Source organism: Epargyreus clarus, unplaced genomic scaffold (genome assembly GCF_041222505.1).
Source record: "Epargyreus clarus isolate Ecla_fem2 unplaced genomic scaffold, WU_Ecla_fem_2.2 ptg000004l, whole genome shotgun sequence".
Lineage (NCBI taxonomy): Eukaryota > Metazoa > Arthropoda > Insecta > Lepidoptera > Hesperiidae > Epargyreus > Epargyreus clarus.
Window position 1 is genome coordinate 12,031,577 of NW_027332212.1, and position 22,974 is coordinate 12,054,550.

The 22,974-nt window shown below is 37.8% G+C and overlaps 2 protein-coding genes and 1 non-coding gene across 5 annotated transcripts in view; 1 reads left to right on the forward strand and 2 right to left on the reverse strand.

Moving 5' to 3' along the window:
* LOC140757574 (G-protein coupled receptor Mth2-like) overlaps positions 1-22,974 on the reverse strand; it is a 24,157-nt gene continuing 1,183 nt past the window's right edge. The window contains exons 1-8 of one of the 3 annotated variants that reach the window (XM_073093347.1): positions 9,725-9,822; positions 6,433-6,601; positions 4,975-5,151; positions 3,857-3,935; positions 2,996-3,180; positions 1,543-1,711; positions 595-777; positions 1-247 (exon numbers count right to left, since the gene is read on the reverse strand). In XM_073093347.1, coding sequence (XP_072949448.1) covers positions 106-247; positions 595-777; positions 1,543-1,711; positions 2,996-3,180; positions 3,857-3,935; positions 4,975-5,151; positions 6,433-6,550 — 1,053 coding nt within the window. In that variant the 5' untranslated portion in view covers positions 6,551-6,601; positions 9,725-9,822 and the 3' untranslated portion in view covers positions 1-105. Of the gene's footprint in view, positions 248-594; positions 778-1,542; positions 1,712-2,995; positions 3,181-3,856; positions 3,936-4,974; positions 5,152-6,432; positions 6,602-7,569; positions 8,000-9,724; positions 9,823-22,974 lie in introns of those variants that run through there. The other 2 variants (XM_073093346.1, XM_073093348.1) reach the window with 2 other exon arrangements.
* Positions 15,379-22,974, forward strand: part of LOC140757575 (G-protein coupled receptor Mth2-like) — a 13,509-nt gene continuing 5,913 nt past the window's right edge. Inside the window, exons 1-4 of the mRNA XM_073093349.1 lie at positions 15,379-16,019; positions 20,115-20,289; positions 21,836-22,015; positions 22,777-22,855. Coding sequence (XP_072949450.1) covers positions 15,648-16,019; positions 20,115-20,289; positions 21,836-22,015; positions 22,777-22,855 — 806 coding nt within the window. The 5' untranslated portion in view covers positions 15,379-15,647. The remainder of the gene's footprint in view (positions 16,020-20,114; positions 20,290-21,835; positions 22,016-22,776; positions 22,856-22,974) is intronic.
* Positions 20,822-20,893, reverse strand: TRNAE-CUC (transfer RNA glutamic acid (anticodon CUC)). The gene has a single exon. It is a non-coding gene; the product is annotated as a tRNA-Glu (tRNA).

Here is a 22,974-nt window from a genome sequence, read left to right on the forward strand (position 1 = left end):
GGATGATAGAGAAAACTGTGAATTTACGTACGAACATTAGCATTTTATGTAATATATTAGATTAGATTACAATTTTTACTTTCATGTAATTTTTATTTTTAAAAATTATGGAGAAGGGTCGCCACACTTCTTATATTCGGGTGTTGATAAGGAAATTTTGTTTGATTTAGAATCAGATGAAATAGTACAATTCGATTGTTTGTTCGTGGAGGTACGTTGCAATCGGCAACCGAACAGCTGTTGATATCTGCAACAAAAATAAAAATAAATATGTAAAAGTCCTTTTACACTAAAATCCGAAAGCTAAAGTGTGTTTAGAGGGAAAATTTTTCTTTAGTCTGAATACGTCATTAATTATGTCGATAATTTCCTTTAATAATATCTATCGTGCTTATTTTCATAACAAAATCGTTTCTATACTGTTTTTTTAGACGATGAATGTCATCAGGAGTCAGGTCGATGAATGTAAATTTGTAATAATTCTATGATATCATCTGTTTTTTTTAGTAACAGTAACAAAGGAATATCCAAGTGATGGTAGGCAGCCATTATAGCCGATGGATATCTATAAAAACTATACTATACTATACTTACCGTGTCTTAAGTAGAGAAAATACGTTCTTGTTGCAGACGAAGATAATGAAGATTACAGGTCCAGAGAAGAGGTTGTACGCGTCAGAAATGCTCTGAAACGTGTCTTTTTGAACCAGGGAGGCTACAACCTCCAGAATCCAGCTGATACCCATAATGAAAGAAAGCTTCAGGTATATACATAACCTGAAATTAAAAATTATAAATATTCATGAGCATAATCAGTCAGGATTTGTTTCAGGTGGGGAAAAATGTGGACTACAGATACATTAATGATAATGAAAATCTAAAAGGCTAGCGTAAGTGTTACCTCTTAAAAGACAATGTGCCAGGATATTGATAGCAGTGATTGCCTAGTGATTTGAAATTGGACCTTTTAATCTAGGGATCCGAGGTTTGAATCTCAGGCTCAGACTGTATATGTGGTGTTTTAAGAACTTTGCTATAACTTACTCTAACCAGGTAGAGCCCATGCTAGCTGATTATGTGCAGGCAATATCGTGACAAAGTTTAAAAATCAGTCTTCTATGATTAGGTATAAATATTTATGTAGTTGGGATCATTGAGTCTATAATCTAGAAATGTATCTCGAAAAATGTCGCAGGGTACCGATGTCATGATTCACTCTCATATTTTTTTCCAAACACCCCAAAATTTGTCTGATGGTTGTATATATGTAATGTGTAATTATAAGTTTTTTTTTATATAATATGGGAATATGCAGGTAAGTGACTACTTCCGCCCATTTACATCTGTAATCAACCCCAGATAAAATTAGATTTATACCTGAAGTCGACCACAGTTGCGACGCCACTCCTCAGGACTAAGGAGGATTGCTCGTAAAAAGTATGTCTCCCTTACTGCACTTTTCAAACCAAAACATAAGAGGAGGAAGAACGCTGCTGTAATTAGGTATAAATAACCAATAGAATCAGCCAGAATAATGAGCACCTCTGTCGCTGATTTCTGTGCGCTGTTGGAGTCGCCGCGGCTGTGGAGTCCAGCATGGCGGTGGCGCGGTGCAAGCGCCAGATATTGAAGGCCGTCATCAGGAAGAACATCCAGTTGCATGCTATCAGGATTGCCATCGGCAAGTCCAGGTATAGATGTTTTCGTAACCCTTCAATATCAACAAAAAATAATATACTCGTAGGCAATCAATTGAGTTTATTCAGCACAAATAGGTGACGCTGGGTGGTAAGGTCTCTTTGTGGGATCTGCTTGGCTAGCTACCACCCTCAGGCCGGTCTACTGCTAATAACGACTCGTCGTGTTTTGGTAGTGCGTTTGGGAGCCAGTTCATCCCCTAATCCCCCCTTCCTAACGTCTTGTGGTGCTTCCGACGGCGTACCTTTCGGGTCCGGTGGGTGTCTTTAAGCGTCGTTGCTCCCGGGGGCGTTGTGCGTGGCGCGGGGGCTAGGGAGACCCGGTGAAACGGTTTTCCGCTGGCCGCCCGCCGGTTAGTTGCGGACCCCAACCCGGGCAACACCGTCAACCTCTGGCCCGGTAGGTTGTCCCACCAATGCGGAGGATCGAATTAACCTTGTTGAGTTTAATCCCACGAAGACACAAGTCCGCGCGTTTACCGTTAAAAATACCCTATTGTCATAGCGCCACGATTCCAAAGAATTCCGCTGACCAGTGTGGGGATCCTGGGAGTTGACATATCGTGTGACGTGCAGTACCGGGGTCATTTGGACGTTAAGGCCAAGTTGGCATCAAGGAAGCTTGGCGTCTTAAAGAGAGTGAAGCGGTACTTCAGTGCGGGGCAACTCCTTCTGCTTTATAAGGCGCAAGTGAGACCCCACATGGAGCACTGCCAACCCAACCCACTTCACTCCGTGTAGAAACGCGCGGTCCGAAACGACCCGATGATCTCCAATCGGTTAGGACCTTTAAGATTGCGGAGGGCCATAAGTTCCTTCTCCCGGAGCGCTATGTCATGGGGCTCTTTAAAAAAGGTGCAAAAAGAGAATGCGATAAAGTAAAAGTAAAAGTTTATGTGGTAAAATACAATATTCATTTATTGCGCTATCGTACACAAGCATGACAGTCTTATGAATTTTCAATCAGGCCACGTTTCCTGACGAATTTAACATTTTTTATCCATCACAAAAAGTGCACAACGCCATTAAAGAAGTATTCACTTCAAAAATCATAGAGATTTTTGTAATTGATGAAGTAGCAGGCAGCAGCATGCAATCTTTATTTTAAGAGGACTCTGTCGCCCATAGTTAGTAAGTAGTAAGTAGTAGTAGCAGAAATAGTTAAGCACCTAGTAACGAGAGGTAGGTAGAGTATATGTCCAGTAAGTTAAGCTTAACTTAAGCAAATTATTATAATAAATTCTTTAAAAGTAGATTTAATAGTATACTGTAAACTGTAGACTGAAATCGTAGCTCACCTTTAAAGAAGCATTCGTATTTACCGAGGGGCTTCAGAAACCCGGGAATGTGGTCCATAGGGGTGTTGTGGATCACTACGAAACCAATGGTCATTGCCAATGGAAGCCCGAACCCGTATACGCAGTAAATGAGGAACTTGAAGGTCTCGCCGCGACGGTGTATCGGGCGAGCTTTAGCATAACCCCTGAAAAGAAGATTAACATAAGTGTGAAGTAACAAACGAGCATTTACGCTTTCTACATTCACAGCTCCACACTAGGAATTCCTGTATCGTGAGTGCTATGGACAATGGACATACACAGAGATAAATACAAAAACACCCAGAATCAGAAACAGAAACCCAAATTCATCATTTAGATTTCTGTGTGGCCGGGGATCGAATCCGGGATCCTCTGCGTGTCTGGCTGCGGCCACACCTATTTCTGCCTGGTATCAGCAGTGTTAAGCGCTGCTGTGTTCTGGTTTGAATGGTTGGTTGGTTGTGGTAAGGGACATATGGATAATAAATATGACATGAAATCATGCAAAATAAAACATATTCGTACATCGCCATATGTACTACCAATATCGTATAATACTATTAATTCGTTTACTTAACACAATTTGAATAAATCTTTTGAAAACTATGTACTTAATATTTATAAGGTAATGTTATTTAACTATTTGACTTTTTTATAATATAGGAGTAGCAGACAAGTCCACTTGATGGTAAGTGGCTACTGACGCCCATGGACATCTGTAATCAACCCCAGACAGGATTAGATATTCCTACCTGAGGTCGGCCACAGATGCGCCGCTACCCCTGAGAACTTAGCTGGAACGCCTCGGAAAGGTATGTCTCCAAACTGGATGTGACTTACCGGAACGTCCACCAGATGTCGAAGGCCATTATGTTCATCCAGCAAAAGCTTGCAAAGTTGAAGAAGTACATTGTGACAACTAAAACAGAAAAACACTTCTTTTTATTTATTTCAAAGATCCTCATTACTAGTACTCGGGCAAATTTAGTCCTGCCTTTAAAATATCTTAAAATCAGGTCTAAAAATATTATTTAGTGAGTCGGATCAAATCATTATAACAAAAGATCGGTACTTATATAACAAAATTAAAAAAATATTTATGTCTTATACGAATTAATTGTTAAATGTTAATGTTTTAAAAAACAGATAGACAGACAGACAGGCATACATAATATATCATTTAAACGGATAGCAAAGTATTCAGTATGTTTAGCATTACATACAAAGGCATATGTCTACTTAATAGTTGCCACAACTTGCCACAATTGGATAGCAATCGTTAAACCTTACAAGCCTTATGGCAGTCTAAATTAACTCTTCTTCTTCCAGCAATTTCTGACGTTAACAAAACTTAACAGTAACTTTAACGTTTACAAAAGCCTAACCAACCGTCAAATTAATGGTTAAAAAAATCTGTTACACCATTGCAGTTAAGGTTTTTTGTGGTTTGACTCCGGCGGCACCACCGCCACACCTACTCGTATTTATGCCTAATAACAGCAGTGTTAGGCGCTGCTGTGTTCCGTTTTGAAGGCATTCCAGCTTAGTCCTCAGGGGCAGCAGCGCATCTGTGGCCGACCTCAGGTGGATATATCTAATCCTATCTGGGGTTGATTACAGATGTCCATGGGCGGCAGTAGCCAGTTACCATCGTGTGGACTGCATGCTTGTCTGCTACTCCTATATTATAAAAAAATGTTGATATTACCTCATAACTAACACTTAATATTAACCGCTCGACTTCCATCGCTTAAAGTTTTTATCAACTTCCATATCTGTCAAATTGGACTAAAATTATGGTGACAGTTACATAAATGGCGTTAACAACAAATAAGTAGGTTAACACAGAATCGTTACATATTTCGCTATCGTCAAAGTTATTGTTATAATTAACTTTAACGCGAATTTTAAATGAACCGTCGGTGTAACCCTAAGGGTGGTAGAAAAAAACTATTTACGTAATCTGACGCAGGTTCCATGTGTGTGCGGTTCCTGCATGAATGCAACGAATAAAAATGTGAGTAGCTGGCTGAAGACGTAGGCCATCAGCAACAAGCCGGTCAGATTCCTCAAACTTGGTAGCAACGAATACACTACCAGCACCAAGAAAAGAAATCCACTGGATATATATAGACCTGCAAAGAAAAATATTATTAATACTGGACCCAATATTTAAAATACGTCAGATAAAAAATATTGAATATTTAGAAACGTACATAAATAAAAAAATATAGAGGTTTGCGTTGATCATGCATCGCGTAACAACTTATATACCTAGATAAATATCGATTGTTTTTCTTTGCTTTTATTTCAATTGTACATATTTTGGACAAGTGGCCTATATCTTAATAATTCATAATAATATATTTGAAAATCTTAGAGTAACCTATATGAAAATTTGTATTTGGCTTTCTGGTTACAAAAAGGAAAAAGTACAAATCTATTTCAACGTTTTTTTTTTCAATTTAACACCTAAGAGGGCGAAATAAGGGATGAAAGTTGTTTCGAAAATCGGTCGATTTTGAAGAAAGTGCCATTAACATTTAGTATAGCCTTAATGGTTAAGTAAAAGTTCTATATAAACAAACTAGCTGACCCGGCAAACGTTGTGTTGCCATATAAATAAAAAAATGTTAAGGATGAACAACCCTTTTCACTTAGGTGTATGAAAAATAGATATTAGCCGATTCTCAGACCTACTGAATATGCATATAAAATTTGGTGAAAATCGGAAAAGCCGTTTCGGAGGAGGATGGTAACTAACACTGTGACACGAGAATTTTATATATAAGATTATTATACAAATAAGCGCTCCAGTTTTGTCTTTAGGAATAGCAACGCATAACATAGGATAGGATTCAAATCCTATCTGGGATTCATAAGACATATCAGAATAAATTATTTTTATACTTATATTTGTTAACAACGATAATTTTAAATACTTGCTCTACTTGTTTATTCATATTTAAGTTTAAAAGGTTCCATTTCTTTGATATTTAATAGAATCAGGCGTTACTTTAGGTTTAGGTTAGGTCAGCTATTTCTAACTCCAACTCCATCCCAAACGGAGACGGGCCCTGCTGTGGGCAAACGCCGCAGGGACCGCGGACGAATGCTATAGCGTACCCGCAGTCCCGGCAATGGGCGTCCAGAGGAACACCGTGGGGTTTTAGCCGGTAAGAGTCCGGCATATCCTCTCAGCTGCCCCCGCGGCAGAGAGGAACCCATGAGGGTTTCCCCACGTAAAAAAAAAAGGTCACCTATTTCTGTCTTATGACAGCGGTGTTAAGCGCTGCTGTGTTCCGATTTGAAGGGTGTGGTAAGGGAGACATACTTTCCCGCAGTGTTCCAGCTTAGTCTTCAGGGATAGCAGCGCATCTGTAGCCGACATAAAAAAAAAAAAAAAACCTACGTACCGACAACCAATAGCAGATTCGTAGCAGGAGGGGGGTTGTAATACAAGAATATAAATGTGTCTTTCAGATTTCCATTCTTCTTCAATATATAATCAACACAATATTGGTCAAGGTTCATGGGTTTCCAATTTTCGTCACCTTGTTTTTTAGAGATATAGTGAGTTCTAACCTGAAATAAAAAGAAGGTTCGGTGAGTCGGCCGGGCACTGAATTTAAAGCACACAGTATGAATTAGGAAGCGTGGTTGAGCTTTGTGTTGAGTTTTTTCTCTCGTGGTTGAGTTTTTTCTCTCAATGGATTTATTAACAGGTTCAATAGGGTGGAGCGTAGGGCAGGAAATATTAGGGTTGGCAGATTTTATGCAAATTTTATATTTATTCGTCTTACTATTTAAGTAGACGCGTATATTCGAAATTTAAAAATATTAACTCTCCCTTCGTTATATATTTATGATACTATTCCGTTAAAGAATTTTTAAACGACAATGTATAAAATGATAATGACATATACAATTTAATAATAATTAATTTAATAATAATAATTTAATAATATTGTTATGTTTATATTTTGATTTTATAAATTGACTATTTAAAATTTAATTTGAATATTAAGAAGACAAATATGTATTAATTAAAATTTTGCATAACTCTAAGAGGTGTAATATAGAGGACAATTTTTAGGATATAACAACTGTATACTTATATTAAGCAAAATAAATGATTTGATATGATTTGATTTGATATACTTGTGTTGTATTTCGTTTTGTTCTAAAAGAAACTGACCGCCAACGATACGAAATTCCGCTCACATATCATTGACCCGTGTGGCGAAGCGGTCACCATACCGGTCTGACGCGCAGAGGGTTCCGAGTTCGAGCCGAGTTCCCGGCAAGATATACAATTTCTAAATGATCAAATTATGAATTTAGGTTTCTGTTTCTGGGTCTGGGTGTTTGTGTATTTGTCTCTGTGTATCCTAGCACCCACGATACAGGGAATCCTAGCGTGAGGTTGTGAGTGTAGAAAGCGTTTTACTTTCGGTACACTCTGTATGTTCAATTGTATCTAACACTAATCGATATTTAATTATGTTTTAAATGATTTTAATTAATTTATGGAGGATTTATTATTTACTTACTTCATTTAAATCCATCTCCACTGAAGATTTTAAAGGTATAATATATTTTTCAAATGTGGCTTTATCAGGTGTTTTGTCCGGCGACACATACAAAATCTCAGAAAACGATTTTAAGATCTGTTTGTCGTGACTATTGTTTCTTGTATCTTGTATCTTGTCGTAAACTGACATGTTGAATGACAACAACGCTGTATCATAATCTTTACAGCCAAAAGTACCCTTCTTCTTGATTACTTGGTTTTCGGGACAACATTTTGCAATCCCTATTTTTAATTCATGAGAATTTGAACGGATATTTCTTTTCAGAAGTATTATTTCGTTGTTTTCAACATTTGCACTAAGGACATCACTGATGAAGTTCGATGAATTTAAAATTAAGAACAACACAAGCACAATTGGGAGCATAGTAAACGGCACTATTAAAGTGTTTTATGAATTGCCGATTTATTTGGCTCACACACACTGTCATTTTAATTAATATTCGGGTTTTCTGCGGTTCTTCATCCGTTAATCAATTAATAATTTTATTAACAAATATAGGGAAAAACGTACAAAATGACATAGGCTGTAAAATGACACACTTTTTTCTTCAAAACAAGGATAAGGGCATTTAAAACTATTTTACTTCCATACAAGTTTATACTGTAACCGGAGATGATGACGATATCCTTGCGTTTATTGCATTTATAAAAAGAGGTTTGGTTGAGGCGTGTGAGCTGCAAAAACAGGGTTCATGCATCATGTGCAGTACTCGCAGTATAAATTTTTTCGTTTTTACAAAAATGACTGTTTTTGTATTTGTTTACGTATTTCCCATACATTTCCTATCAGTTTTGATACAGTCCGCTAGGGGCGCTGATTGAAAATGTATGGGCAAATACGTAAACAAATACAAAAACCGTCATTTTTGTAAAAACGTAAAAACTCATAATAAGGGTACAGATGTTCCCAAAAAGACGAAGTGTTTTAAGTACGAACACTGGTTGTAATGTTCTACTTTTATTTTCAGTATAAATGTATTGCCATTTTGTCCACACCACGTGTGTAATTTTACCCGCCTAAGGTGGAGAAAACGTTTTTTCGTAAGGTTTTAAAAATAATTTAATGTTTCTGTTATTTTTGCTTTAAGTAGATTGACCTCACTAATTTTAACTTGGTAACGAAACAAAGAATATGTAGCTATGAAACGTGTTGAAAAATATTAGAAAATAAAGATTTTATGATTGATTTTACAACTAGTATGTCATTTTGTACGCCTCTCCCCTGGTAATTACAATATTTATTGTACTTATATTTTGTGTTGTTCTGGGTTTTCCTTGAATCATCAATATATAAATAATTCAACAAGGAAAAATCTAATTAACTATTAATACGTTCAGTGTATGGTATTCGACCACATTTATATTTTATGGGAGACAAATTTTATACGGGTGTACCGGTTGTGCGTCCGGAGATGAAATATGATGGTTTGGCAAAGGGCTAGGTGATGCCCGGAGAGGAAGTATTCCACAAAGGATTCTATGTACATTCTACAGTGATAGAATTTGTTTTATGTTATAAGGTACCTACAAGAAAAATATCATATTTTATTTTATTTATTTATAATATAAGAGTAGCAGACGAGCATGCAGTCCACCTGATGGTAAGTGGCTACTGCCGCCCATGGACATCCGTAATCAACCTCAGATAGGATTAGATATTCCTACCCGAGGTCGGCCACAGATGCGCCGCTACCCCTGAGGACTAAGCTGGAACGCCTCGGAAAAGTCTGTCTCCCTTACCACACCCTTCAAACCGGAATAAAGCAGCGACTAACACTGCTGTTATTAGGTAGAAATAGGTGTGGCGGTGGTGCTGCCGGAGTTGAACCACAAAGGATTCTACCACCTTCAAATCATGTTTATATCATGTTTCATTGTTTGTGCCCGCGGCTGGGTCAAATGTATACCAGCTATATTATGGAGCGCGGTGTCCCTGTCGTTCCGGGACCAGAACAGGGCTACCGTATGCCCTGCCTGTCGTAAAAGGGGGCTTCGGGGTTGCAGACGGCAAGAGTGCCAGCTCGATCGCCCGGCCAGCTACCCCGGGATGGACGGCGGTATGTGTGGTCTCATACCGTCGGCACACCAGACGGTGTGGCGAGCAGTATACTCACCTGGGCGGAGCTCGACGGGGCAACGCGCTAAGAGGACTCTGGTTGGAGATCCCGGAGTCCTCTACGCAGCGCCGAGGACGGCCACCAGGGGGCTTTAATAATAATAATAATATAAACATTTATTGCCATTAAAATAAAAATATACACATTACAAGATAACTTAAAATTAATACTGGGCAAAAGGAAGTGCCTCAGCTTTTACTGACAGAGATTGTTATCCTGTGCAGCGCTGGTTTTCAGTCACCCCCTTCTCCCTATGGTGTTATGCGGGAGAAAAGGTTCTGGGTTCCCACTCATTCACTCGCCTTAACCTTTAGATCGAAACTCGAAACAATAAAAAACGTAAATAAATAAACGTAATAAAAAACGTATCATGCAAAGAGACAAACATATGAAATAGAGAAATAAGTAACAAACAAACATTTAACAAACTATGGACACAATCAAAAGAAGAGATGTAACTCATGCGTGAGGGCCTTAATGCGTAATTGTGTGTAGGTGTGTGCGTGTGTATGTGTGTGTATGCGTGTGTGTGTGTGTGTTATCAATAATGACTAAAATATTTATTTAAATTTAAATATTTACTGTAGGCAGGCTTCAAGTTTTCTGTTGCAAGTTGTTTCCTTAGTAATGCTGTTTTGTATTTTAATTTAAACGTATCTGTAGTCATTTTGTTTCTTAAGGGAGGGGGTAAATCGTTCCAAATACTTGCCGCGGAAAACTTGAAGCAAGTTCTAAATCTTGACGTTTTATGAGCAGGTATTTTAAGGAGAGTCTGTAATCTAGATCTTTGGCTTCGATTACGAGAGTCTTCGAACCAAGTGAGCTTTTCGAAAAGATATTCAGGTCGTTTGTTCCAGATTACTCTATGAACCGTGGTTGCCAGGTGGAGATCTCTCCTAGCTCTCATGTTGAGGATACCCTTTCTATTTAAATATGGGGTTATATGTTCTCCCCTGGGTACGTTGTAACAAAAGCGAATACACGCATTTTGTACCCTTTGTATTGCTTTATCTGTGCTCGCATTAATTCTTGGGCCATAGATGGAACTACAATAATTGAATTGAGACAGAACTAGGGAATCACACAAGAGTAGGCGTAGTTCTTCGCTCAAATAAAATCTGATTTTATATAAGACCTTTAACTTTAGGTATGCGATTCTTATCTTATTATTGATATGGTCATGAAATTTTTGTTCCCCGTCCAGTATTAGGCCTAAATTGCGCGCCGAGCTTACCCGCTTTAGCGCGACCTTATTGATGGTTAAGTTTTCTTTACAGTCCAAGGTTTTTTTGATCTGGTTTTTAGTCCCCAAAATTAAGACCTGGGATTTTTCTGGATTAAGAACCAGTCGGTTATTTTTTCGACCAATTGTAGATGGCGTTAAGGTCGTCATTGATCTTTTTAATTGCTTCGCGCGAATTTTGGCTTTCAAACGAGTAGTATAATTGCGTGTCGTCTGCGTATAGATGGTATTTGCAATATTTTATTTGGGTAGATCTGCTGTAAATAGCGAGAACAAAATAGGACTAAGCAAAGATCCTTGAGGACAGCCTCTTTCCACCGCTCTGAGTGACGAGAATTTCCTATTGCCGTCGACATCATCAGTCATTACCATTTGCTGTCTATCAGTTAAAAGCGATTTAAACCAGGCACACGCATTTTTGGAGAATCCGTATAGTTCTAGTTTTTTTAATAGCAGTTCTGGATGTAGACAGTCAAATGTACTCAGCCCCATATCAGAGGCCTCGGTAATGTCATCAGTGACATGAAGTAGAGCAGATTCCGTGCCGTGACCTTTTCTGAACCCTGATTGAAATTTTGGGATTATATTTGCACTCTCTACATACTGTAATACTTGCTTTAGCACCACTTTTTCTACGACTTTTGACAATATTGGTAGAATAGAGATGGGCCGCAAATCTTTTAATTCATTAATGGTTTTTTTTTTGGGAATAGGTCTAACTAGTGCTTTTTTCCAGCACGACGGGAAAATACTTTTTACGATACAATTATTTACCATCCATGTAATAACAGGCAGAGTCACGTCTAATGTGAGCTTAATCATATCAATGTTTAGGTTATCATATCCTGCTGCTTTAGTCTTTATATTGTTTAAGATTTTCCTTATTTCTATTTCTGTAGTCGGTTTAAGTTCAAAGTAGCAACTTGGTAAAAACTTACATGAGCTTGTTATGTTGATTTCGCTTTCAGCTTGGTTGCCTGGTGGGAGATTTAAAAAATTGTCATTAATTTTATCGGGGTCATTGAGATGCTCGGGAATGGGGTCTGTATTCTTACTGTTTATCTGAATGGTTTTTCTTATATTTTTCCATAGTATTGCGGGCTTGTTTAGATTATTATTAATTGTATGTCTAAAGTAGGCTCTTCGTTCACGTTCAATTGTCGCGGTAACAAAATTTTTTAAACTACGATAATAATTTTTCGAAGCTTCGGTATTATCTTTTAACGATTTGATTAAAGCTTTATTACGTAGACTTATCATAAATTTAACCATATCGGTTACCCATGGTTTCGGTTTATCCCTTATAACAATTTTAAGAATTGGTGCGTGAATGTCAAATAATGTAGTAATATATGTGTTAAAGACTTCCACCATTTCGTCCATATTGTCAAAAGTATAGATAGTTTCCCAAGGAATAAGAGTTAAGTCATGTTTAAATAAGTCAAGATTAATATTATGTAATGTCCTTTGTAATTTTACCCGTTTATTTAATTTTGGCTTTTTTATGTCAAAGTCTAATAGCACTAGAGCATGGTCACTAAGACAGTGATTATGTATTACTTCGATGTTCTTACATTTCGAAGAATTGTTAGACATGATAAGATCTAATATAGTTTCGGATCGTTCCGTAATTCTTGTTGGTTCTTTAACCAATTGCTCCAGATCATGTTGATAACAAAAATAATTAAATTCTCTTACTCTTGGAGAATCCGTCTGGGCCAGGTCAATGTTTAAATCACTCAGGATGCAGACGTAGTCGCAGCGTACCATTGAATTCAATGAGTCGCTAAGTGAATCCAATGCCTCTGGGACTCCTACGCTCTCTGGCCTATAAGCAGTTCCCAAAGACATTGTCGCTCCTGGTAGTTGGATTCCAGCCACATCTGTTCCAGTGGAGATGCCGGATGGCGTCGTACCTTTGTAGTGATTCCCCGTCTAACATAAAACCCAACGCCTCCGCCTTTTCTAGATTTCCTGGCTCTGTGTATAAACTTGTAATTTGGAATCGCTGGCGCAAGTGCCTCTTCTCCTGTTTTTAGCCAAGTTTCATTAATAGCTAAAATATCGGGTGTATGGTTTATAACTGTTACAAGGAGCTCGTTTTTTCCTGTATTAAGTGACCGAGAATTTAATAAGCCCAATCTAAGCATGTTTTTCTTATTAGACATAATTCGTGATATTGATGTAATGATTAGTATTTCAGATTTAGCTGTATTGATTATAAAATTTGGTGTAAATTTGTTTGTGTATTTGGTGAATTTTAGTGTAGATTTGTAGAAAGTGTGTATGTTGTATTTATTTTAAATTTGAGAGTAGCAAGTAGCTTTAGTGCGGTAAGACTCCCACATTACCCTGTGTCGCTCCCACAGCACCGGCTTTTGAAGGTTTACCCCTCGTTACCAAGTAAATGATGTTATGGAGGTCTGTAACCGTATACGAAAGTATCGGATAATCGAAACAAAAGTATACTTAAGTGTAACTGAAACCGATTTAAAAATTTCGGATAATTTCGGATATGCACGTAGTTTAAATGAGACATAAACGTCAAAACTTTTCACCCGACCAATGCCACGCTTTCAGAAACTTTAAAAAAAATACAAACATTATGCTTTTATATTTTTTTTATTTTATATTTCTATTTATTATTCCTTAAAAATCTAATATCCATGTTGGAAAATATTCGAAACTTTCAAATAATCAGAAATAATTCCATATCCATAACCGTGTTTGAAGCCGGTCTGAAATTTAATTAAGAAGGTGGTAGAAGTAGAACCCTTTATGGTGCGACTCCAGCGGCACCACCTCCACACCTATTTCAGCCAAACAACAGGTAAGCGCTGCTATGTTCTGATTTGAATGGTGTGGTAAATGAGACAAACTTTTCCGAGGCGTTCCAGCTTAGTCCTCGGGGGTAGCGGCGCATCTGTGGCCGACCTCAGGTGGAATATCCTATCTGGGGTTGATTACAGATGTCCATGGGTGGCCGTAGCCACTTACCATCAGGTGGACTGCATGTTCGTCTGCTGCTGCTGCTAATATAAGTATTATAATAAAAAATGGAATCCATTGTTTTAATGTTTAGTGTTAAAACACCGTCAAGTAGAAAGCGCGGACAAAATTTATTTACAATATGATTATAATTTGTATTGAAATTAAATGGAAAAGTCAATGAGTAGGTGTAGGTATGTGTAGCGCCCTGACGTAACTGTAGTCATTAGTTACCACTACTATACTATAATACAGTAGTATACTAGTAGTATACTATACTATGGCAGGCACGCATATACTATACTCTCGATCGAGGGGTCCGAGGTTCAAATCCCAGGCACGCACCTCTGATTTTTCAGTTATGTGCGTATTAGAAATTAATTGTCACTTGCTAAACGGTGAAGGAAAACATCGTGAGGAAACCTGCATACGTAAGAAATTTATAAAAAAAAATCTCAAAGGTATGTGAAGTCTACCAATATGCACTTGGCCAGCGCGGTGGACTATAGCCTAATCCTTCTCATTCTGAGAGGAGACCCGTGCCCAGTAGTGGGACGTTAATGGGCTGATGATGTGATACTTTAATATAATAGTAACTACGAGTATACTATATTCCTCTGTACGATAGTAAGACAGATAGAGCTAGTCAATTCCGATGATTGATCATACGGAGACCAATAGTGGTTCTTTCTAAAAAATCTTAATAATTAATTAATTCCCCAATTTATGAGATTGTCACAGACTAAAAAATTAAAAATAAATAAGAGTTAAAAAAAAACTAAGAAACACGCTTTTATTTCTAATTGAATTAAAAACTAGAAACTTTCATATATCTTTGATAATAATTATATTTTATTTAGGATATCGGTTTAAAACAGAATCTAGAGTACTTAATTTATTTTCATTCATAGGTTTACCACAATGAATAAGTGTAATCATTAAATATCTAAAATAAAAATATTTTATTAATATTTACGAGTTGATTTTTCATAAACATAGATACAATAGTTTCATGATTTCTGAAAAAAAAAACAAAATACTAATTTTCCTAGTACTTGCTTTAAAATTGGCCGATATTGAAACAAATTTTCGTATCCCATCCTCTAAAATATCAAAAAAACTTTGTGTTAATGTCAAATTATTATATACATAGTTTTGCACCCTGTAGTCAATGTTTCAGTCAAATCAACCGGACATATTTTTTCCAATAAATGGTTGACGATACTCTTCAATAACATAACTATTTTTATTTTTGAATCAATTACAGTAAAATAAACAATATGTTATGTTACTATAATATCTGAGTAGTGACCTCACCCATATTGGTTGTACCGTTTCTGATAGCGTGCATAAACGATTTATACATGTACATGCATAAACGTATAGAAAACAACAAAAAAAAACAAGAATTCTAAAAGTCATCGCTTGTGGCTTATTAAATAAGGAGTATAAAGACCTCCCATAATAGTTTTCAAAAAATATCTTAATGCACGGACACCGATTAGTTTCAGTTTTAATATATATGTGTGTATTCATCTTTGTACGTTTATAGCTGCAAGTTTACAAGTACGTATTACTTGTAGAGGTAAATAAGTTCTACGTATCGTAACTTCCGCAGGGTTACTCATTACAGTTGTTCCTTGGGACTTGTCTACAGATGTACGTGTGCCAATAGAATTGACTGTCACCATGATCCAATTTACTCTTGTCGCATTAGTTTTAAATACAAACTATATCGGTGATGTGTTTAGTGCCTATGTTGATAAGGAAATGGGGTATTTGAGACATACTCGTTCAATTTATAAAGAAATTCCGAAGTGTTGTGCCGAATATCAAGTTATCGTTATGGATTACGAGAATTACACCGTTAGCTGCCAAGATTATCCAGAGAAGCTACCATTTACAAACCTTGATATTTACGATAAGATTATTCACGAGAAACAGAGTAAGAAACAGTTTTCAGATATTTTTCGTGTGGTTCCGGAAAAGAGACCTAATGATACGGCATTAACCGAATTGTACATGATCGCAGAGCTTATGTTGCAACCGTATTTAAGCGAAGTAAGTAAAGATTAAGTAAATAATAATAATTAAGTATGAAATGTTTTTATACCGTGTGTAACGAATTATTTTGGGCTGTGCCGTAGTCACATGTAAGTCCCAGAGTAGAAAATTATCATTATATATCAAATTTTGCCTGTATATTTTGTAAATAGTATTTTGAAAATAATACTTTTAGTATTTGTTATCACAACGGCTATAGGAGCATATCTTTATAGTATTTACGTATAGATCTGCAATTATGACACCAATACTTTGTACGTACCTAATTATAATTTGTCTGTTTTACGATTTGTAAATGTAATAAACTAAATAAATCGTATGTATACTTCCATGTGGCTTAAGTGGTTCCTATGGAGCAGTTCAATTTTCCACTACCCGGGGTGGAAATTGTTACACTAACGGTTAAGACATTTATTTTCTGAACAGATTTTAGAAAATTCGCTTACTGAGAAACTTATAATTATTATATAATAATAAATTCGTGAACCAATTAACATAATATGATATTGTTAGATAGAGGGTGAGTGTAAAAAAGTAAATTGTTAAGTGTGCAAGTGATGCGTTGGTTTTATTATTATTAACATAATCCTTAAATATATAAGTCGGTGAAAGAAGGTCACCAATAAATTTAATAATCCCAATCTGTTGGCAAAATTAAAATAAGGCAAAGTGACCCGGGTCACCATTAACGGTACTACATGGCTTACTATAATAAATTTTGCTCGAATACGATCGACTTTGGGCACTAAAGAATATTGGGTATCTTCTATTCTAATAAAACAGAACACTATAGGTGTTGTTTATCAACGCCACTTAAACTAGAACACCTAACAATTTTGAAGGTGGTAAAACCCTCATTGATTCGATTCTGTAGTCATCACCGTCACACATATATCTGCCTGATAACAGCAGATTTAGGCGCTTCTATGTTCTGGTTTCGTGGCAAGGGAGACATACTTTTCGAGGCGTTCCAGCTTAGTCCTCAGGATTAGCGGCGCATTTGTGGCCGAACTCAAGTAGAAATATTCAATCTTATCTGGGGTTGATTGCAGATGTCCATCGGCGGCAGTAGCCACTTATCATCAGGTGGACTGCATGCTCGTCTGCTACTTCTATATTAAAAAATCCTAACAGTGTCGTAACTGCTCATGTACAAAGACGGTGGAACTAGTATTGTTCGAACGGGGAGGTACCACCGTCACCCCTATTTCTATATATGGATAGCCTCCTTTTAAGGGAAGGGTGTGGATACCAGACTTATTAATGAAGACCATCTAAGTCCATAGGAGCAAGCCAATCAGTGGTTGGCTTCAGGTAGAACCCGTATTATATCAGTCGGACTGCATGCCCATATGCAAATTCAATCTAAAAAATAATAATATAAATTTAATAAAGTTTGTTGCAATAAAGATATACAGTATCTTATAATTAGAAATAGAGTTGCGTTTTTACTCTTTGGGTACGGAACCCTAAAAAGCAATAATAACTAGGCCTTGACAGCAATCATTTAATAAGATATAATTAAAACATTTCGATTTCATACTAAAAATCGTTGAAAAATGGGTTTTATGGAATTGTATTATGAATCATCATTATAACTATCAATTTCCTGTAATTAGTCTAATTATGACGTTATGTTTAACTACAATAACAATAACAACATGAGATTTCAGGAAAGAACAATTTACAGGAATATAATATGGGTACATTTTGTCCTTATTTTAAACAACAATATAATTATGAAACTAGTAATTGCCCACGACTTCGTACACGTAAATTATAAAATGAAATAACCCAATTTTACCTTATTAGATGACAAATTCCTAATAGAGAGATAGAGGCGTAGCAGACGAGCATGCAGTCCACCTGATGGTAGTGGGTATTGCCGCCCATAGACATCTGTAATCAACCCCAAATAGGATTAGATATGTCTACCTGGAGTCGGCCACAGATGCGTCGCGACTCCTGAGGTCTAAGCTGGAACGCCTCGGAAAAGTATGTCTCCCTTACCACACCCTTCAAATCTGAACGCAGCACCGCTAAACCCTGACGTTATTATGCAGAAATAAGTGCGGCGGTGGTGCCGCCGGAGTCGAACCACAAATGGTTTTTATCACCTTTAACACCTATAATTTGAACTCGCACCCGTAGGGTTCCGTGCCGCCATTTTTGGTTTACTCCTTAAGAATCGGTTTTTGATATAAGGCGCCCGGTATGAGAAAAATGTGAGGAGTAAAATCTACTGAACGAATGACCTCGTTACGTTTTTGGTGCGCAACCTATCGTGCGCAACTTTCTAATCTGGTGTGAGCAGTGCAGCTAGATCGTGGGTAGCATAGATTTAGAATTTTTTCGCTACGCTAAAGACCAACAAAGCATGAGAAAGACATATGTCAACTCATATAGACAATCTACTAGAGAGAAAGAGATGCCAAGAAAAGTGACGGCGTGTCAATTTCTCTTCGAATAAGCGGCCTTAAGCTCCCCCGACCTCGGCGCGTTTTATTTTAAAGCAAATGAAAATTTATTTATAACACGAAAAATCAGCCTGCCTGGGGCTTGAACTTCGGACTCTCCGATTGACTGGCAAAGTTTTAAATCATTAGGCTCGTTGCTTATTCGCATGTCATATATTATTATTAGGTAGGGTCGCTGTTGTGTTGTGGTATGAAGGGTGTGGTAAGGTAGACATACTTTTCCGAGGTGTTCCTTAGTCAGCAGGGGTAGCGGTGCATCTGTGGTCGTCCTCGGGTAGGGTTCTAATCTTGTCTGGAATGATTACAGATGTAAATGGAGGCCAGTGGCTACTAACCATCAGGTGGATTGTATGCTCGTCTGCTACTCTAATATTATAAAAAATAGGGGTTTAATCCTATCTGGGTTTATTATATATGTCCAACTATAGCAACGGCCACTCATCTACAGTGCGTGTTCTGTATAACTAAACTATTAAAATACGCGGTAATGAAATACAGTACCCTTAGAATGAGTTTTTACAAAAATAACTGTTTTGGTATTTGTTTACATATTTGCCCATACACTTCCAATCAGCACCCCTAGAGGATTGTATCAGAACTGATTGGAATAGTATGGGAAATACGTAAACAAAAACAAACACAGCCATTTTTGTAAAAAAGTAAAAACTCATACTAAGGGTACTGTAATGATTTAGCTTTTGACATATACCATGTAGGTCACTTAGTCATAAATGCCTACTGATAAAAGTGTTCCAGTTAATGCCGTTTTGCGTTAGCTGTGGTCTGGAGGCTATTAATAATGATTATAAAAGGAAATAACAATGCTTTGTGAGCCAGTATTATATATCGTTTTATGTTTTGCAACATTAAAAATAATATTTCGAAGGGAGAACCTACGTATTTCGACCTGGTTCCAGCGTCATGACTATTTCTGCTTAATAACAACAGTGTTAAGCGCTTTTGTGGTCCGATTTGTTATCTCTCTCTCTCTTTTACCTAGTTCTTTATAATAAAAAAAAAACAAGAATAAGAAATAAAATATATCACAGAAATAAAAATTGAACAAGAATTTAGCAAAACACACTTAAATCAATTTAACAAAATTATTATTAGACATAAGTACCTAAGTATAATCATTCAGAATAAAAAATAATCGAACTCGAACACGAAGGATTCTGTACCATCTATTATTCATTTATTTTTTATCTTTAGTAGGTACCTGTTTGGTATCATAGCAGCTATTTAAATAAATGCATTATGAGAAACATACATACTTATTCTAGTGCCTATCGATCATGGTTCAAGTGATAGAGCCCTGTGATATCGAAAAGCAGTGATAGTCTAATGGTTTAGAAACTCGGCCTCTCGAACGAGGGCTGAGGTTCAAATCCCTGACCCCTGATTTTTTAAAGTTATGTGCGTATTAGAAATTAATTACCAATTGTTTAAACGGCGAAGGAAAACATTGCGAGGAAACCAGCGTACCTAAGAAATCTTAAGAAAAAGGTGGACTATGGCCTAATCCTTCTCATTCTGAGACCTATGCCCAACAGTGGGACATTAATGAGTTGATTATGATGATGATGATTATATATTAGTATATTATTTATTTCAGGATGGAATTGTTTATCTGGAGTATCCTAACGCTTATGAAAGGTGGATACCCATAAATGATAGCAACTACTGCGTTGACTACGAATTGCTGAATGGGAACATTTCAGAAAATTTCAAATTCCTATGTAACATAATGGGAGATCCTCCGAAAGGGACCAATCTTTTTTTCACTGCAGGTACGAAACAATGTATTATATTATTTATAAGTAATTATAGTACTTGGAAGTAAGACGAATTAATGTAATACTCGTACAAATGAAAAAATATTCGAGTTGTAAGAGCCATATACGATACGGTCTTGTTTACGAGGGGGAAACCTTCAAAAGGTACCCAGTGTCGTGGGAGCGACGTAGGGTTATGTGGGATTCTTACCGCACTAAAACCCCCCCGGTGGCCGTCCTCGGCGCTGCGTAGAGGGCTCCGGGATCTCCAAAGGAACGCAACCGGAGCCCTCTTAGCGCGTTGCCCCGTCGGGCTCCGCCCAGGTGAGCTTGACGCTCGCCACACCGTCTGGTGCGTACGACGGTATGCGACCACACATACCGCCGTCCTTCCCGGGGCCGCTGGCTGGGCGGTTCGAGCTCCCACTCTTGCCACCCGCAACCCCGGAAGCCCCCTTTTAGTCGCCTCTTACGACAGGCAGGGGATACCGTAGCCCTATTCTGGTCCCGAAACTACAGGGACAACAATTATATCAGATCCGGTCGATTCCGATACCGGGAATCGAACCCGAGCCTCCTGGGTGAGAGCCAGGTATCCTAGCCACTAGACCATATTGGATCACACACGATACGGTCTACGGGACAGTTTACTTGCGCAATCAACCGAACGTCTGTATGGGGACGTTTCTGTGTACCGTAACCGCCTGGCCACAGCCAACAGTGGCGCGGCGTGCTGCGCGGTGAGCGTTGAGAATAGAACGGAATAGTTCCTGTATTCATAATAAAGAGTGTGAAATTCGCCAAGTTCTTTTTTTTTTGGTTAAGCGAGTGCGCCCCTATTCTTGACTGAATAATATCTTGAGCTAAGAACGCACTCGTTTGAAGGCAAAGGCGACATTTTTTAAATTTAAATGGTCCTAAATACGTCCACCGCCGTCGCCGCTCGCCGCTCCGCTCGCCGCGTCGCTCGCCGCGCCGCTCGCCGCACCACCCGTAGCTGTGGCCTGCACGTAACGGTGTTCAGTTTCTTTGCGATATCATCGATTAAAGACGATGACGCGCCGTACGGTCACACGAAAGAATTGATTTTTGATCTTGCGCCAGTCGCTTGCACAGGTTCAAATCACTACACCCTGCACAGGTCTGTTCCCACAGTCCGGTGTACTTGTGCAGGTATACCTCAAGAGGTAGACCTCTCCATTGCATCGTAGTGTGTATGGCAGGCAAAATACCTTGTATGGTTACGACACATATGACTCATATCAATGGACGGCAGCAACCATTTATCTACTTGAAATCGTTCTGTCTGCTGCAACTTCAGCTTTATGTAGTCCTAACCCTATAAACCTTATGACCTTAGGGTTTTTAATTTGTAGGAAGTCCATTGAAATTATAAAAAATAAGGAAAAAAGTGGATTTCGTAGACAGCTTTATGACAAAAAAAAAACAAATCCAAAAAGTCATCAAAATCGGCCTGAAGGAGAATAATTCCATCGATATTTTATTAACTAAAGATACAGAAAACAGGTTTCATATTTTATCACTGTTATTTTCCTTTCAGCTCTATGTGTTTCCTCGGTGTTCCTGGTACTGGTGTTGGTAGTGTACCTGCTGCTGCCAGGGTTGAGGAACTTGGGCGGCATGGTGCTCATGGCGTACGTCTTCAGTCTGCTCTTCGCTTTCATACACCTGGTCATCATCCAGCTTGGAGAACATGTTGCGGATGTTTGCGTCAATCTAAGTAAATATATGTGTTTCTATAAAGACGTTTCATACACTCCCCCATACATTCCCTACACACCCCGAACAGATATCCAAATTAATCAGTTAGATATTGGTCGGGCTGGGGATCGAACTCATAACCCTTGTGATGTAAAGCTTGTGATGTAGTCTGGAGGATTCTTCTATATTCTTCTTGAAGATTATCTCGTCAAGTTATCCGAAAAAGGATAATAGAATACAGGGGCAAAGAGTAGTTCTTCGGGTTTCGGGTTTGTTTACCAAAGCCTTTTACCAAGTCCCTTAAAAGTATATAATTGTAAGGGGTTATAGTTTAGTTTTGTGACGTAAGTAAGAGACGGTTTGGTAGACTTCTCAAATCTTTGAAAACATTATGGAATGCTTCTACTTTATTTACTAATTTGCAAGGCAGAGACGCTTTCTTTATTCAAAGCCTCACACTAGGATTCCCTATCTCGTGTTTGCCGAACACGTGTCGTACATAGACGAATACACAAACACCCACACCCAGAACATAAACCTAAATTCGTAGATAAATGTCTAGCCGGGGATCGAACCCTTTTCACGTCAGATCGGTATAAGCTGATCCCACCACCTCGATCGTCAATCGACGTGTACTATATTTACACCATACTTATTCCTTTAAAAATTTAGGTATGACTATTTAGTTAAGATTAATCCGGAAATACATATATTTATCACTATAGAATGATATGAGTCATAGCATTTCGATAATTAATTGTTTTTTAATATATTTTTCAGCTACTACGACATATTTCTTCTTTTTGGCGAGCTTCTGCTGGATGAACGTGATGTCATACGACATCTGGTGGACGTTCCGGTAAGTTCAAATGAGTCAGCTCAAAATATTTACCTACTACTTTGATTTGTTCTAAAAATATGATTTATAGAAATTGACCGACAGGACACCTAGTATGTAAATTCTTGAAAGCCTTGTGA